General features: G+C 41.6%; 1 protein-coding gene across 3 annotated transcripts in view; it reads right to left on the bottom strand.

The window, feature by feature from the left end:
* LOC122558909 (inter-alpha-trypsin inhibitor heavy chain H3-like) overlaps nt 1–17,034 on the bottom strand; it is an 87,374-nt gene that overhangs the window by 37,722 nt on the left and 32,618 nt on the right. For all 3 annotated transcript variants that reach the window (XM_043707853.1, XM_043707852.1, XM_043707854.1), the window contains exons 14-16: nt 15,378–15,517; nt 14,879–15,042; nt 8,095–8,148 (exon numbers count right to left, since the gene is read on the bottom strand). In XM_043707853.1, coding sequence (XP_043563788.1) covers nt 8,095–8,148; nt 14,879–15,042; nt 15,378–15,517 — 358 coding nt within the window. The remainder of the gene's footprint in view (nt 1–8,094; nt 8,149–14,878; nt 15,043–15,377; nt 15,518–17,034) is intronic.

The following is a 17,034-nucleotide window of genomic DNA, read 5'->3' as shown; positions in this document are numbered from 1 at the left end:
TGACTGAATAGTAGCAGTCGTCATGTACCACCAGAGGACCATAGACTGCTGTCTCATTACAGAGCGACAACTGGTGGTGGGTTTAACCTGAGAGTCACCACACCTCAGGCAAGGAGAAAGTGTGAGAAGGCAGGATCTTCATGGTGAATCCACACTCTTGGTGTCACACTGCATTGCAAACCATCTGTCTAGACATCTGTGCTAATTGACCTCCATATCAGAAGATACGTTAGAATTATATAATTCTTTAGAAGAGTAACTAAACTCACACAAACTGTCTCCAAAAGCTTTCATTGATAATAAGGCACTCCTATAGTTTCCAAGGCAACCTTCTTCCCAATACTAACCATTTCTGCCCATCCAAACCACCTCTTCATCTACCTTAAGTTAAGTGACAGACTACTCATGGATAAAACTCCTTCTGTCATGTAAGTAATTGCAATACCGATGAGGTATCAGACAAATCGGCCTTCTGGGAATGGGTAAACAAGGTGCATCTCTCCGTTCCTGCGCACATACTGGTTTATGCTTCCTTTGGATTTATCGTTCTGGATTTTTTCATGCAGCTTGCCATTCTGCCCTTCTTATGAACAAAAGAAAAGAACTCTGCATTTCTGACAGGAGGTTCCACACAGGGTTCCTTCAGAAATGTGAAGTGGAAATTCCATACTGACAATTCTGTTGTAGTGCAGAGGTGACAGGGGAAGACAAACCATAGCTCCTTTCCACAGTATTTTGATATGTAAAAGTCCTGACAGTAACTTTGACAGTTGCTGTAAGTACATTAAGTGTGAAGTTAGGGTGCGAGGGAGAATAAGATGCCAGGTGGGTATGGTTCATGGTAAGTAGGATGCCAGCGAGGTAAGTTGCCAAAGTGCTGGACCTAGAACTCATTGACAGCCTCATGAATGCTAAAATTGATGAGGATGACATCATGGTTTCATTTGATGTCACGGCCCTATTCATCTCCACTGACATACCACTAGCCAAGGAAACAATTGCCTTACTGCTAGAGGATCCAGTGATAATGACTCCTAGCAATACCATCAGCACAGACAACATGCTCAAGCTACTAGAATTATCTCTCTCCACACACTTTGTCTTGAACAACCAGACATACCATCAATGGTGCACTGACAGGCTCTCTGATCTCAGGACTAATAGCAGAAGCAATCATGTAAAGACTTGAAAACACAGCTTTCCCTGGATCCCACCAAAACTATGGATGTATTACGTGGATGACACATTTGTCATCATCAAGTGTACAAGGCTCAAGGAAAGACACCATCGCATTAACAGTATACTCACATGCATCAAGTTCACCAGGGAGGAAGAGAACAACCATCAACTCTCATTCCCAGATGTCATGGTAGAACAGTTGACCAATGGTTGGAATTTACAACCAAAGTATACAGGAAACCCACCCACACAGACTAGATCCTCAACCACAATAGTAACCACCCCAATGTCCACAAACAGAGCTGTGTCAGGACACTATTCAAAAGAGCTTTGACACATTGCAAAACATCTGAACTGCGCAAGGAAGAGGAAGAATGCTTACACAAAGTCTGTGCTAACAACAGATACCCCATCAACTTATTCAACCAATGCCTGCCCAACAGGCAATGCCAAAAAGACACTGTATCTACCAATCTGATGGCCGCCTTGTCCTGTTTGAAAAACATATCAGAATTAACTACCAGGCTGTTACAACCACGATGTATTATGGTAACACACCAAACAATAGCCACATTACGCCAACTACTTACCAGGACAAAGGACCCAATACCCATGTAGGACCAATATGCTATACAAAATTCCTTGTAAAACAACTGAAACAAGCATTACATCAGACAAACAGGAAGAAAACTAGCCAACCGACTTCACAAACACCAACTGGCAATTAAATGACATGATCCACTCTCCCTCATCTCCATACACACAGACTAAGAGGGCCATCAATTCGACCATGAAAAAGTAACCATTTCTAGATACATACTAGAAAGTTCTTGGATGCCTGGTTTTCAACAAAAAAGCCATCCACAAACACATTGAGATAGACCCAGTGTACAAACTGCTGCAGAGAGGACACGGAGGTGACACTCACCCCAACAGACCAGACACACATAAAAACCAAATGGGACAAAACAACAGTGCTTCATGGAAGTCATACTGATGATGTTACCCAGCATGGTAATGAACTGCCTGCATGATAACCCAGCAGCTCAGTGAGTTAACCACAACCCAAGCTATAGACCTTTGCAAAAATCTTAAAGATCAAACATTAATTATTAAGCCTCTGTTGCATCAAACTAAAGAAAACACTAAGCTTCACAATGACTAACTAACATATTCAAAAATATGCTTGCCAAAACACTTGTTACATTTCTGGGAGATGCCGCATGTTAATGGGAAAGTCTCCAAGTCACTCCCAGCTCTACAGCAAAGGTTCAGCTCTTCTATCATGTCAGGTCAAAACTTGAAGTGCACCTCAACAATTATTTGACTCATTTGTATAAAAGCTGAACAATCTCTCAAAAACATGTGAAAATATGATTCATCTCATTTAAAAGGTTTAAAAGCACTTATTGCTTTATATATCACACAGCCCCATAAAGTCTTTGTGGTATTTCCATTATGTCCAAAAATCTGTATCTAGTAGGGCTTGGAGGGCCGAATGGCCTGTTCCTGTGCTGAATTTCTCTTCTGTTCTTTTGTTCTAGTAGGTATTGATAGCTGGAATCAACTTAGCAGCATTTCTAAAGGATTATGTGATATGTAAACTTATCCATTAAATTTAAAATGTAATTATTAGATGCATATAATTCCTTGCTTCCTAGTGAAACATGAGGCATACAAAGCAAGTGCTTATGTTTGTTTCCATGGCTACTTTTTTCCTTCAAAAGGTCACCAGTCAGCTATCAGAGTCTATCTTGAGGGGTGCCACTCTGCATCAAGCACAGTTGACTAGAACATTCTCCCATTTTCACTACTTGCTAAAGATGTACTGGAAGAATTCACAATCAACAAACATAGTCCTACTTTAAATGCAGATTTCATGGACCAAGTTGCAAAGTGGGAAATGAACCTGAAAATTCTGGCTCAGAGGCAGAGACATTTCCACTATGCCACAACTAAATATGGCTCAGTAGGTGGGGGAAAAAAACTGAAAAAATAATTTGAGCATTTTGATTGATTTTGTCATACCTCTTGGGATAAGGGTGACATGTGTGACATACTCAGGTTGTGATATCTGTCTGGGGTGGAAAAGGTCGTGTTGATGAACAACTTAAGGACATGGCTAATTAAACCAATCAAACATCTACCTGATTAAATGTAAATGAATTTGAATGGTTCAAAGAACAAAGAAAATTACAGCACATGAACAGACCCTTCGGCCTCCAAGCCTGCGCTGATCCAGATCCGATATCTAAATCTGTCGCCTCTTTTCCAAAGATCTGTATCCCTTTGCTCTCTGCCCATTCATGTATCTGTCTAGATACATCTTAAATGATGCTATCATGCTTGCCTCTAACACCTCCGCTGGCTACGCGTTCCAGGCACGCACCACCTTCTGTATAAAGAACTTTCCATGCATATCTCCTTTAAACTTTTCCATTCTCACCTTGAACACCCTTGGTGGGCGGCACGGTGACACAGTGGTTAGCACTGCTGCCTCACAGCGCCTGAGACCCGGATTCAATTCCCGCCTCAGACGACTGACTGTGTGGAGTTTGCACATTCTCCCCGTGTCTGCGTGGGTTTCCTCCAGGTGCTCCGGTTTCCTCCCACAATCCAAAGATGTGCAGGTCAGGTGAATTGGCCATGCTAAATTGCCCGTAGTGTTAGGTAATGGGTAAATGTAGGGGTGTGGTGGGTTGCGCTTCGGCGGGTCGGTGTGGACTTGTTGGGCCGAAGGGCCTGTTTCCACACTGTAATGTAATGTAATGTAATCATGACTCTTAGTAATTGAATCCCCCACTCTGGGGAACAAAGCTTCTTGCTATACACCCTGTCTATACCTCTCATGCTTTTGTGGACCTCAATCAGGTCCCCCCTCAACCTCCATCTTTCTAATGAAAGTAGTCCTAATTTACTCAACCTCTCTTCATAGTTAGTGCCTTCCATACCAGGCAGCATCCTGGTGAACCTCCTCTGCACACTCACCAACGCATCCGCATCCTTTTGTTTATATAGCAACCAGAACTGTACGGAGTATTCAAAATGTGGCCAGACCAAAGACTTGTACAACTGTAACGTGACCTGCCAACTCTTGTACTCAATATCCTGTTCAATGAAGTATGCCGTATGCTTTCTTGACCGCTCTATTGACCTGCATTGCTACCTTCAGGGTACAATGAACCCGAACACCCAGATCTCTCTGTACATCAATTTTCCCCAGGGCTTTTCCATTTACTGTACAGTTTGCTCTTGAATTAGATCTTCCAAAATACATCACCTCTCATTTGCCCGGATTGAACTCCCTCTACCATTTCTCCGCCCAACTCTCCAATCTATCTATATTCTGCTGTATTATCTGACAATCCCCTTCACTATCTGCTACTCCACCAATCTGCAAACTTGTTAATCAGACCACCTATAGCTTTCTCCAGATCACTTATGTATTTCACAAACATCAGTGGTCCTAGCATGGATCCCTGTGGAACACCACTGGTCACAGTTCTCCATTTTGAGAAACTCCCTTTCACTAAGTCTCCTGTTGCCCAGTCAGTTCTTAATCCATCGAGCTGGAACACTATGGACCCCATGTGACTTCACTTTCTCTGTCAGCCTACCATGGGGAACTTTATCAAATGCCTTACTGAAGTTCATGTATAAGGCATCTAAGCCCTTCCCTCATCAAACAATTTGTCACTTCCTCAAAGAAGACATGACCTTCCTGGCTCAAAACCATGTTGCCTATCACTAAGTAGCTCATTTTCTTCCAAATGGGAATAGATCCTATCCCTCACAATCTTCCTCAGCAGCTTCTGTATCACTGACGTCAGGCTAACCAGTCTATAATTACCTGGATTATCCCTGTTGCCCTTCCTAAATGAGGGGATAACATTAGCAATTCACCAGTTCTCCAGGACCAGGATACTACAAAGATATCTGTTATGGCCCCAACTATATCCTCTCTCATTTCTCTCAGTAACCTGGGATAGATCACATCTGGATCTGAAAACCTGTCCACCTTAATGCCTTTTAGAATACCCAACACTTCATCCCTCCTTATGCCGACTTGACCTAGAGTAATCAAACATCCATTCCTAATCTCAACATCCGTCATGTCCCTCTCCTCAGTGAATACCAATGCAAAGTACTCATTAAGAATCTCATCCATTTTCTCTGACTCCATGCATAACTTTCCTCCTTTGTCCTTGAGTGAGCAAACCCTTTCTCTAGTTACCCTTTTACTCATTATATATGAACAAAAGGCTTTGAAATCTTCCTTAACCCTGTTTGCTAATGATACTTTATGATCTCTTAATTCCTCATTTCAGATTGGGTCTACATTCCTGATATTTTTCCAAAGCTTCGTCTGTCTCCAGTCATCTAGACCTTATGTATGCTTCCTTTTTCCTCTTAACTGGTATCACAATTTCACCTGTCATTCACATTTCCCTCTTGCCATTTCTATCCCTCATTTTCACAGTGACATGTCTGTCCTGCACTCTAATCAAACTCTCTTTAAAAGTCTCCCACATATAAAATGTGGATTTACCTTCAAATAGCTGCTCCCAATCCACATTCCCCAGCTCCTGCTGAAATTTGGTATAGTTAGCCTTCTCCCAATTTAGCTCTCTTCCTTTAGGACCACTCTCATCTTTGACCATGAGTATTCTAAAGCTTATGGAATTGTGATCACTATTCCTAAAGTAATCCCAAACTGAAACTTTAACCACCTGGCTGGGCTCATTCCCCAACACCAGGTCCAATATGACCCCCTTCCCAAGCAGTAATTACATACTGCTCTCTCAAACCCTCCTTGATGTTCCTTACAAATTCTGCTCCATCTAGACCTCTAACACTAAATGAATGCCAGTCAATGTTAGGAAGTTAAAATCTATAACCACCACCCTATTGCTTCTATATCTTTCCGTAATGTATTCACTTGGTGAATGACTATAGCAAAATGTGTAAAAAGCAGAAATTTTAAGGAATCATTTCCTCCTCATGCAATTATCCATAAGCAGCAGATACAGAAAATGTATTGATCAAATTGCCAAATTTTCTCAGTTACCATTTATTGTAATGACTTCTCTGTACTACATATAGCCAACAATTCAATTTATAACAAAATATATTGGAAAACTATTACACAATTAATTAAAAATAATTACAGAATGTTAACAACTTGTCTACAAATAATACCTTGCACTCTTCCTTTGACACTATGATACATTTCCTTTGTCTTCAAACTACTTTCCCAAATTTGTTTTATTCATTCATGGGATGTGGACATCGCTGCTTGACAAGCATTGATTGACCATTCCTAATTACTCTTGGGAAGCTGGTAGAAGACACATTTCCCTTGACCCAGCAACACTGAAAGAAAGGCTATGTATTTCCAAGTCAGGATGGTGAGTAACTTGGGGGAGCTTGTAGCTGATAGCACTCCCATGTATCTACTAACCTTATCCTTCTAGATAGAAGCGGTCTTGGGTTGGAAGGTGCTGTGTAAGGAACTTTGGTGAATTTCTTCAGTACATCTTGTAGATTTGTTGGTTTGATCTATTGTTGTCACATGCACCAACAGATCAAGATTAACATTTGAGAGGTCCATTCAAAAGTCTGATAACAACGGGGAAGAGCTGTTCTCGAATCTGTTTGTACATTTACTCAAATGTTTATATCTTGTGCCTGACAGAAGAGGGTGGAAGACAATATAACAAAGAGGGGTCTTTGCTTATGTTAGTTGCTTTCCTGAGGTGTCGGCAAGTATAAATGGAGTCAATGGATGGAAGGCTGGTTTGCATAATGGACTGAGCTGTGCTCATGACGGTGTAGTTTCTTGCGGCCTTGGGAAGAGTAGTTGCCATACCATACTGTAATGCAACCAGCTGGAATGGTAAAAACTGTAAGAGTTTTTGTGGACATGCCAAATTTCATTAGCATCCAGAGAAAGAAGAGACATTGTTGTGCTTTCTTGACCAGCACAGCTGCGAGACACTCAATCTCTTTCCTGTATTCTGCATTCTCATCATTGTTTGAGATCTGACCTACAACTGAGCCAACTTGTTGTATGTGGAGCGGGGGCAGAAAATTGGCCACATAGTCCTAAGTGTATAAAGTGTATAATTGGGGCGCCGATGTTGAGGTTTATGGTGGAAGAGCTGTTGTTGCCTATTCTTACTGATTATGGTATATAGGTCAGCAAGTTAAGGATCCTGTTACAGAGGGGCAAACCAAGACCTAGGTCACTGAGTTTAGAGATGAGCTTTTTGTTTCTTAGATGCACTGCTGCTACTGAATGTCAGTAGTACAGGGAGTGAATATTTGTGGGTGCAGTGCCAATCAAAATGCTGCTTTGTCCTGGATGGTGTCAAGCTTCTTGAGTAGTTTTTGAAGCTGCACCCATTCAGGCTAGTGGGAAGTATTCCTTCATCCTCCTGAATTGTGCTGTCTGGATGGTGGACAAGCTTAGGGGAGTCAGGAGGTGAATTATTTGCTGGAGAGCAATTTATTCCTCATCATTCCTAAAGTAACATACCAATTCCAAATGATTCACCATCTTTCATGAAATCAATTACAATTCCCATTACACAATAAAAACGTCTGTGAATGTGCAGATACGCTTTACATTTCTTTTTCGCATTCCACCATGCTTCTGCTCGGCTTCTCATTTCGTTTCATTGGCATACATTATTCCTCAGCCATTGTGGTTTTGGCAACTATTTTATCTCCTGTTAATAGCACTTCTAGTTGCAATCCTTTCTGTATTTGATAAATGAGGTGGAAATTGCTTAAAATCATAGCTTTCTTCACGTATTTGTATGTGACACAATATCTCCTACACTGTTATATCAGTTTACCACATCTCACACAAACTTCTCTAAATAAGATTAATATTCTTTTAAAAAATCTTACGTGCTTTAGGTCTTCCAGCAGTTTGAGTTCTAAATGCTAATGGCTCCTCATTATCTGAAAAGAAATAAAAACAAGGATTGAACCTTATAGGGGACTGAGAAACATGGCTATAGCATATTATAACATCGAGAGTAACTCATTAGATTTTCTAGGAACTGACCAAGCGGCAATTTGACTTTCTCACTAATCATTGGTAAGTTGCCAACTAAAGGGAGATTATAGCTTGTTAAATGTCTTATTAATGCTCTTACTCATCTTATTAATATTGAGCTTCCTTTCTTACTAAATGCACCAAACAAGCTAGATGTCATGAATTTTTGACTTGGAAATTAGAGCAGGTACCTGGCAATCTCATCTCGTCTCTGGCTGTGAGGGAGCTCAATGTTGCTCAGCACAAAACTGCAAAACTGACATATAGATGTACAGCACGGAAACAGACCCTTCGGTCCAACTCACCCATGCCGACCAGATATCCCAACCTAATCCAGTCCCATCTGCCAGCACCTGGCCCATATCCCTCCAAACCCTTCCTATTCGTATACCTATCCAGATGCCTTTTAAGTGTTGCAATTGTACTAGCCTCCACCACTTCCTCTGGTAGCTCATTCCATACACGTACCACCCTCTGTGTGAAAAGGTGTCCCTTAGGTTTCTTTTATCTCTCCCCCCTCTCACCCTAAACCTATGCCCTCTAATTCTGGACTCCCCCACCCCAAGGAAAAGACTTTATCTATTTATCCTATCCATGTCCCTCATGATTTAATAAGCCTCTATAAGGTCACCCCTCAGCCTCTGGCGCTCCAGGGAAACAGCCCCAAAGTATTCAATCTCTCCCTACAGCTCAAATCCTCCAAACCTGGCAACATCCTTGTAAATCCTTTCTGAACCTTTGAAGTTTCACAACATCTTTACAATAGAAAGGAGACCAAAACTGCATGCAATATTCCAACAGTGGCCTAACCAATGTCCTGTACAGCCGCAACATGACTTCCCAACTCCTGTACTCAATACTCTGACCAATAAAGGAAAGCACACCAAACACCTTATTCACTATCCTATCTACAGGTCCTCCACTTTCAAGGAGCTATGACCCTGCACTCCAAGGTCTCTTTGTTTAGCAACACTCCCTCGGACCTTAACTCCTTCGGTACCAGCTGCACATGGCCCTTACCCACCAACATTGGCATCTGTCACGTCCAACCCTTCATGACCATCATGGCACCTCTCTGATTCACCAGCAACTATCATCGAAATTACCTTCTTTTAGGACACTGCGCATAGGGATATAGATTGGATCAGGCTGCATCTCAGGAGTGCTTGCTCGCTCTCTTAGAACTTGTCCAACCTGCATGGTCATAATATCCATGCTATGTCATGCAATACCATGCTTATTAGTGTGTAAGTATGTACTTCAGCCAGAGTCAAAGATTATCAGTACTGCAGTATTTACATGCTATTTTGGGCAGACACACAGAAAGATTGCTTGTCATTAGAGATCTATCCGGGGGAGGAGGTTTGTCTATGTGAATAGCACACCAAGACATCAATCTAACCCCTATTTCAATAAATAAAAGCAAATTACTACGGATGCTGGAATCTGAAACCAAAAGAGAAAATGCTGGAAAATCTCAGCAGGTCTGGCAGCATCTGTAAGGAGAGAAAAGAGCTGACGTTTCAAGTCTAACTGACCCTTTGTCAAACCTGTGTTAACCCCATCTCAATTTGCTTTGCATTTTGGGGCAAACTACAGCCTCTACTAATTTCTGGTCACTTTTTGTGACTGTAAATAGAAGGCGATGTCTAGAATTGTCAGATTGCATGTCTGTATGTGATAGTCCTCAAATGGACAATGAGACAATGCAGATGGCCAGTTGGCACCGGTGACACAGCAGCAGAGAGAATGATTAAACGGGATGAAGATAATGACAGGTAAATTGAATGGCCTGGTAGTAAGGAAGTGACTAGGATAAGAGAACAAGATTGTATGTGCAAAGGAATGTCAATCTTGCTGGCTATGTCTAGCCGAACATCAGTAGTGGGGAAATTCTAGAGTTGATGTTTAAGATATGATAGCAGAACAGTTGGAAAGCATTAATGGGATTGAACACAGCCAGCATAGGTATATGAAAGGCAAATCATGTTAATCAAATTTACTGGAGTTTTTTTGAGGATGTAACTAATAGAACAGTGAAGGGAGAGTCAGTGGGTGTGGTGATTTTGGATTTTGAGAAGGTTTTTTAATAAGGTCACTTCTAAGGGATTAAGTAAAGTTACAGCACATGAAACAGATGATAATATATTAGCATGGTCCAAGAATTAGTCAATAGGAAACAAGGAGTGGGAATAAGTGGGTCTTTTCTTAAGTAGGCTGTAACTGTTGCATATTACAAAGATCAGTGCTTGGGCCTAAGTTATTCACAATATATATATAAATAACCTGAATGAGGGAAACAAATGTTACTTTTGCAAGTTTGCTGACCACACAAAACTGTGCGCAGGAGACAGTGGTTAACACTGCTGCCCCACAGCGCCAAGGGCCCGGGTTCGGTTCCAGCCTCGGGCAACAGCCTGTGTAGAGTTTGCACATTCTCTCCGGGTCTCTGTGGGTTTCCTCTGGGGGCTGTGGTTTCCTCCCACAGTCTAAAGCTATTCAGGTTAGGTGACTTGGCCATGTTAAATTTCCCATAGTGTCAAAGGATTTGCAGGCTAGGCAGATTAGCCATGGGAAATGCAGGCTTACTGGGGTAGGGTCGGGAGGTGGGTCTGGATGGGATGCTAATTGGGAAGTTCGGTGTGGACTTGATGGGCTGAATGGCCAGTCGCCATACTGTGGGGATTCTATGATTCTGTGAGACAAGTAAGCTTCAAGGTGATTCAGACCAATTGAGTGTTTGGGCGATGACATGATAGCAGCAGTACAATGTAGCTAAATGTGAAGTTACACAGTTCAGTGTGAAAAACAGAAGGGATGATTATTATTAAAATGGTGATATTTTGGGAATTGGGGATGTACAAAGTGATCTGGATGTCCTTGTGCCAAGTACCCTGGCGCAGCCATGATGTCGGAGAATTCTTACGTTCTTGCTGCATTTCAAGGCCTAGATGCCTTTCAAGGATGGTACTATGATTATTCTATTACAAAATCCCCAATTGTTGCTGAGCAATGCAGCCATTCTTTAACTAGAGCCATCATGGACCAGGCAATAGGACCGGCTTTGGATGAGGTCTGATGCTTGGATCAGTTTACGGGGCGATAGCTTGCCATGTTCACATTCTGTGCTCTGGTGGAGCAGGCAAAGAGGGGATTTGAAAAGCAGGGAGAGCTGCAGCAGTCTTCCAAAGAGGTGGACTACAGTGGTGCAGTGTCCAGTACAACTAACTAGAGAGGACTTAATTGACAACTGGATTCCAATATATGTGAGTTGGGTGCAGTAATCAGTCATTGACTATAAATTTGTTGTTGACCAAAAGCTGATACCAGAAGTAAATGCAACTTCTCTTTGCATTTGCTGCTGTTGGATGAAAGTGAATATTTTTAGCTGTTGGAAGGTTTTCCAGCATGTGACATTCCCATATTGAACAATGGAAAAAGGTGATGCTTTGCTGGGCATTAGGTTAGCAGTAGTTAAATTGGGATGATGCTAAGAATGGATAACCTGTGTCACTGCAGTTACTACAGTGAATCAGAGGGGTGATGATTTAAATAAACAGTACATTTATAAATGTGTATTTGCATTTGCTATGAAGTGTCACTTGGACCATATTTGTGACCTCAAGAGTGCTTCTTATTCGTTCTCCTCCTACCACTTGCACAGTGAAAGGATGTTTCTGTTTGGCAGTGCTTGGCCTGGCTTTAAAAGTGGTGCCAATACTTGGAATCCTGGAAACTCTTAGCAGTGGCAATTACTGCCACTATTGCTGAGCACATGATAGCACAATTAGGACGTCAAAGAGGTATGGTACATAGCTCATGAGGCATGCTGCAGAGAATACCATGAGATAATTCAGTAGTGCTCACAGAAAGAAACCCTTCTTGAAAATCCTGAAACTGAGACTGTGCTGATTTTTGATAGGGTTCAGCCCTAATTCTTCTCAACATAGAAACCATAGACTATAAATTGCCACTGGAAGCCTCTGTTCTACCACCTAATTTATAGTAGACGAATAGATGAACCCTGCAGATATTCACCACTTTACAGTCCTTGGTAAGCATATACTATCAGGCATGGAGGTAATTGTCGAGAGAGAAAACCATGGTTTACTAATGAAGTTGAAGCTCTTGTCAAGAGGAAGAGGAAGGCTTATGTGAGGATGAGGCGTTGAGGCTCAATTAGGGGACTTGAGAGTTATAAGTTATCCAGAAAATATCTAAAGAGGGCTAAGAAGAGCCAGGAGGGGACATGAGAAGTTGTTGGAAGATAGGATCAAGGAAAACCCTAAGGCCTTCTATAAGTATATCAGGAATAAAAGAATGACAAGAGTAAGATTATGGCCAATCAAAGATAGTATTGGAAAGTTGTGTGTGGAATCTGAGGACATAGGGGAAGTGCTCAATGAATACTTTTCATCAGTATTCACATTGGAAAAGGGCAATGTTAGTGAGAATACGGAGAAACAGGCTACACGATTAGATGGGATTGAGGTTAACAAAGAGGAGGTTTTAGCAATTTTGGAAGATCTGAAAATAGATAAGATCCCAGGGCTGGATGGGATTTATCTTTGGATTCTCTGGGAAGAAATTGCAGAGCCTTTGGCTTTGACCTTTCGATTAGATTACTTACAATGTGGAAACAGGCCCTTTGGCCCAACAAATCTACACCGACCTGCCTAAGCGCAACCCACCCAGTCCCATTTCCGTACATTTACCCCTTCACCTAACACTACAGGCAATTTAGCATGGCCAATTCACCTAACCTGCACATTTTTGGACTGTGGGAGGAACGGGAAGAATGTGCAAACTCCACACAGTCAGTCGCGTGAGGCGGGAATTGAACCCGGGTCTCTGGCGCTGTGAGGCAGCAGTGCTAACCACTGTGCCACTGTGCTGCCCGTGTCATCATTTTTAACAGGAGTAGGGGCAGAAGACTAGAGGATAGCAAACGTTGTTCCCTTGTTTAAGAAGTAGAGTTGGGACAATCCTGGTAATTACAGGCCAGTGAGCTTTACTTTGGTTGTGGTTAAGGTGTTGGTAAAGGTTATAAGAGATAGGATTTATAATAATCTGGAAAGGAATAATTTGATTGGGATAGTCAACATGGTTTTGACTTCTTCGAGAAGGTGACAAAACAGGTGGATGAAGGTAAGGCAGTTGATGTGGTGTATATGGACTTCAGTAAAGCATTTGATAAGGTTCCATATGGTAGGCTATTGCACAAAATAAGGAGTTTCGGGATTGAAGTGGATTTAGCAGTTTGGATCAGAAATTGGCTAGCTGAAAGCAGACAGAGGGTGGTGGTTGATGGGAAATGTTCATCCTGGACCTCAGTTACCAGTGGTGTGCTGCAAGGATCTGCTTTGGGGCTACTGCTATTTGTCATTTTTATAAATGATCTGGAGGTGGGCATAGAAGGATGGGTTAGTAAATTTGCAGATGACACTAAGGTAGGCAGAGTTATGGATAGTGTTGAAGAATGTTATGGGTTACAGAGGGACATAGATAAGATGCAGAGCTGGGCTAAGAAGTGGCAAATGGAGTTTAATGCAAAAAAGTGTGAGGTAGTTCACTTCAGAAGGAGTAACAGGAATGCAGAGTACTGGGCTAATGGTAAAAGTATTGGCAGTATGGATGAACAAAGAGGGAAGGTCTTACAAGGAAAGTCTGAGAGAAATCCAGGCTGTTTTCATTGAAGAGAAGGAGGTTGAGAGGTGACTTAACTGAGCCGTATAAGATAATCAGAGGGTTAGATGGGGTGGATATTGAGAGTCACTTTCCTCCAATGGTGAAGGCTAACATGAAGGGACATTGCTTTAAATTGAGGAATTATAGATTTAGGAGAAATATTAGGGGTAGTTCTTTACACAGAGAGTAGTAGGGGCATGGAATGGCTGCCTGCAACAGTAATAGACTCACTGACATTAAGGGCATTTAATCGGGCATTGGACAGACGTATGGATAATGATGGAATCGTGCAGGTTAGATGGGCATCAGATTAACTTTGCAGGTCAGCACAACATTGAGGGCCAAGGGGCCTGTACTACACTATAAAGTTCTATGCTCTACGTTCTATGTACTGTAAAAATTGTGTCAATTGTGACTTAACTGTTTGGAAATTCACAGGTCCACATCTCATGCTAAAGATTTGAGAATAGAAATCTCATGTGGCACGGTGGCTCAATGCCAGGGACCTGGGTTCATTTCTAGCCTCAGACAACTGTCTATGTGGAGTTTGTACATTGTCCCTGAGACTGTGTGAGTTTCTTCCGGGTACTCCAGTTTCCTCCCTTAGTCAAAAGATGTGCAGGTTATTTGGATTAGCCATGGGAAATGCAAGATTATGGGGATTGAGTGGGATGTTCTTTGGAGGGCCAGCGTGGACTTGATGGACTGAATAGCCTGCTCTCACACTATTGGGATTCTATGATTGGTTTTCACTGCACCCCAGTACTGAGGGTGTTCAGTACTGTCAAAGGTTGCTCTATTTTGAATGAAACATTAAATCAAGGACATACATGGGAACAGAATATGTAGTTTTTTTTAAATTGAGCTCACACACATAGCTGACTAATATATATGTTGCATGTGAATTGCAAAATCAAGATATAAACAATGTTAATTTTATCCAACCATCATCATCTTCTGTTGGTTTGTCAGCAACAAATGTGCCATTCTCATTTTTCTCTGGTTTTGTGACCACCATTGATGTTAATGGTGTTACAAAGCTGTACTTGAGTGACAGTTCCAGGATTCTGTTGGTTAGGTTTCCCTTTTCATTCGGCTCTGCAGAAATCCTGAATGAAACAATTAATATCCTGTATTAAATAATTTTATTACGTATTGCAATCCAGTTCAGTAAATACTTCTGCTGCCATTTATACAAATGTTCTGTCAATCATTTTAATGGTTTATGTGATTTTTGTCCTTATGTGATCTAAATGGAAGATTAAACTATAATGATTACAAGCTGCTTTGCAACAGTGACAGCTCCTGCTTGGAAGGATAGGCATTGATAACCAAAACATTAACATACCTTTGATATTAATCATGATATTTACCAACTGCGTTTGTACATAAACTACAAATTTAAAATTTCCATCTCAGAGACAAAAAGCTTTTGTTATTTTACCGTTTCTCTAAAAGCTGTTGTATGGTCAAATAAGCCCACAGTCGCTCAGTGAAGTCACCAAAAATGTATTGCTGCTGCGCAGTAACGTTTTCAACTTCTGATACCTGCACTTCCGCTTTTAGAGTTAAGTTTTCATTAGCCTGTTGGAGAATTAAAGTGTTAGGTTGAACCTGATAGTAAAATGCTTGGTAAAGTATATTACATTTTGATCTTTGTTACATGACATAATTCATAATTTACAGCTAATTACACAATTGCAATAATTTGTTATATTATCATTATTACATGTTAGACACAACTATTTCTATCAACTGAAAACTAAAATCAGATAGGATTCTTGATATATATGATGTGAGCAGATAGGGCAGAAATGTATGGCTTCTCCCACCCCACCCCCAGAAGGAAATTCAGAAATCAGCTAACAAATCTGAAAGAAACCTGCTCCTCAGCAACAATGTGTTGTGGGCAGTGTTGTGGTACTTCTGCTCCTCAGTGGAAGGAATTCTTGCCTTTTTGAGTTGATGGCCAATCTGACTGAAGGCCCACCAGGAAGGCCTGATGGAAGCCCAGACCCAGATAAGTCAGGGCCATTGTCTCGTCCGAGTTTGGTCTACTTGAACAGAGGCTGGGTTTAATGACCATGCAGAGAGAAAGGAATTGGTTATATCTTCTGGATGGGTGCCTGAATGCACAAATGGCACCTTCTCAAGATAATGTCCACTTACTTATCATCCTTTAAAATCTCTTTAAACGCAGGCTTATTTACACAGCATGAGTAGCATAACATTGGGTTCAACTATGGTTTCATCAAGCTCAATTGCATCTTATTTATTTGAATACACATGTTGCCAATTTTGGCACCCATTTACCCTACGTACGATAGGGTGAGACTGGGTGAGAAGGTTGAGGGTTGGGCACCTGCCCTATTTTATACAGCCTAACACCAAGAAACACAGACCAGCAGAGCATATAACTTTTAGCCATTAATATCTTATTATTGTTTTGCATTGATTTGAAGTTTCCAACTGTTTGGCCAACATTTATTGTGCAACAGACTAACTAGTCGGGGAACTCAACGTCTGCTTTTGTGTCTTGCTGTGTGCAAATTGGCTGTCTACATGGTAACATTGACTAAACTTCAGAAGTGTATGAAAGATTTTATTTGCAAGTTCTTTCTTTATGATTACATTTTAAGTAATCAAATATGTGAACTTCAAATGAATGAAACTGTGTGCAAATCTTTGTTAGGCTGGCAACCAGTACTGAAGGAGAGGACTTAAATGAATAAGGTAGGATGAAGTGACCATGCATGTCCAGGAGAATGCCTTGTCATGCAAGTCACCTCCAAGGGTTCTCTCATAATTTCTTATTCAGCTTCTGCTCCAATGGTTCATCAAATCATGGCACCTCCTTGCACACACACCCTGTATACACAATATTTTTTAGATTAGATTACTTACAGTGTGGAAACAGGCCCTTCGGCCCAACAAGTCCACACCGACCCGCCGAAGCGTAACCCACCCATTCCCCTACATTTACCCCTTTACCTAACACTACGGGCAATTTAACATGGCCAATTCACCTGGCCTGCACATCTTTGGACTGTGGGAGGAAACCGGAGCACCCGGAGGAAACCCACGCAGACACGGGGAGAATG

The sequence above is a fragment of the Chiloscyllium plagiosum genome, chromosome 18 (assembly GCF_004010195.1).
Source record: "Chiloscyllium plagiosum isolate BGI_BamShark_2017 chromosome 18, ASM401019v2, whole genome shotgun sequence".
In the NCBI taxonomy this organism is placed as follows: domain Eukaryota; kingdom Metazoa; phylum Chordata; class Chondrichthyes; order Orectolobiformes; family Hemiscylliidae; genus Chiloscyllium; species Chiloscyllium plagiosum.
Note: the sequence above shows the minus strand (reverse complement) of the source record. Positions and strands in the feature narration are given on the sequence as shown.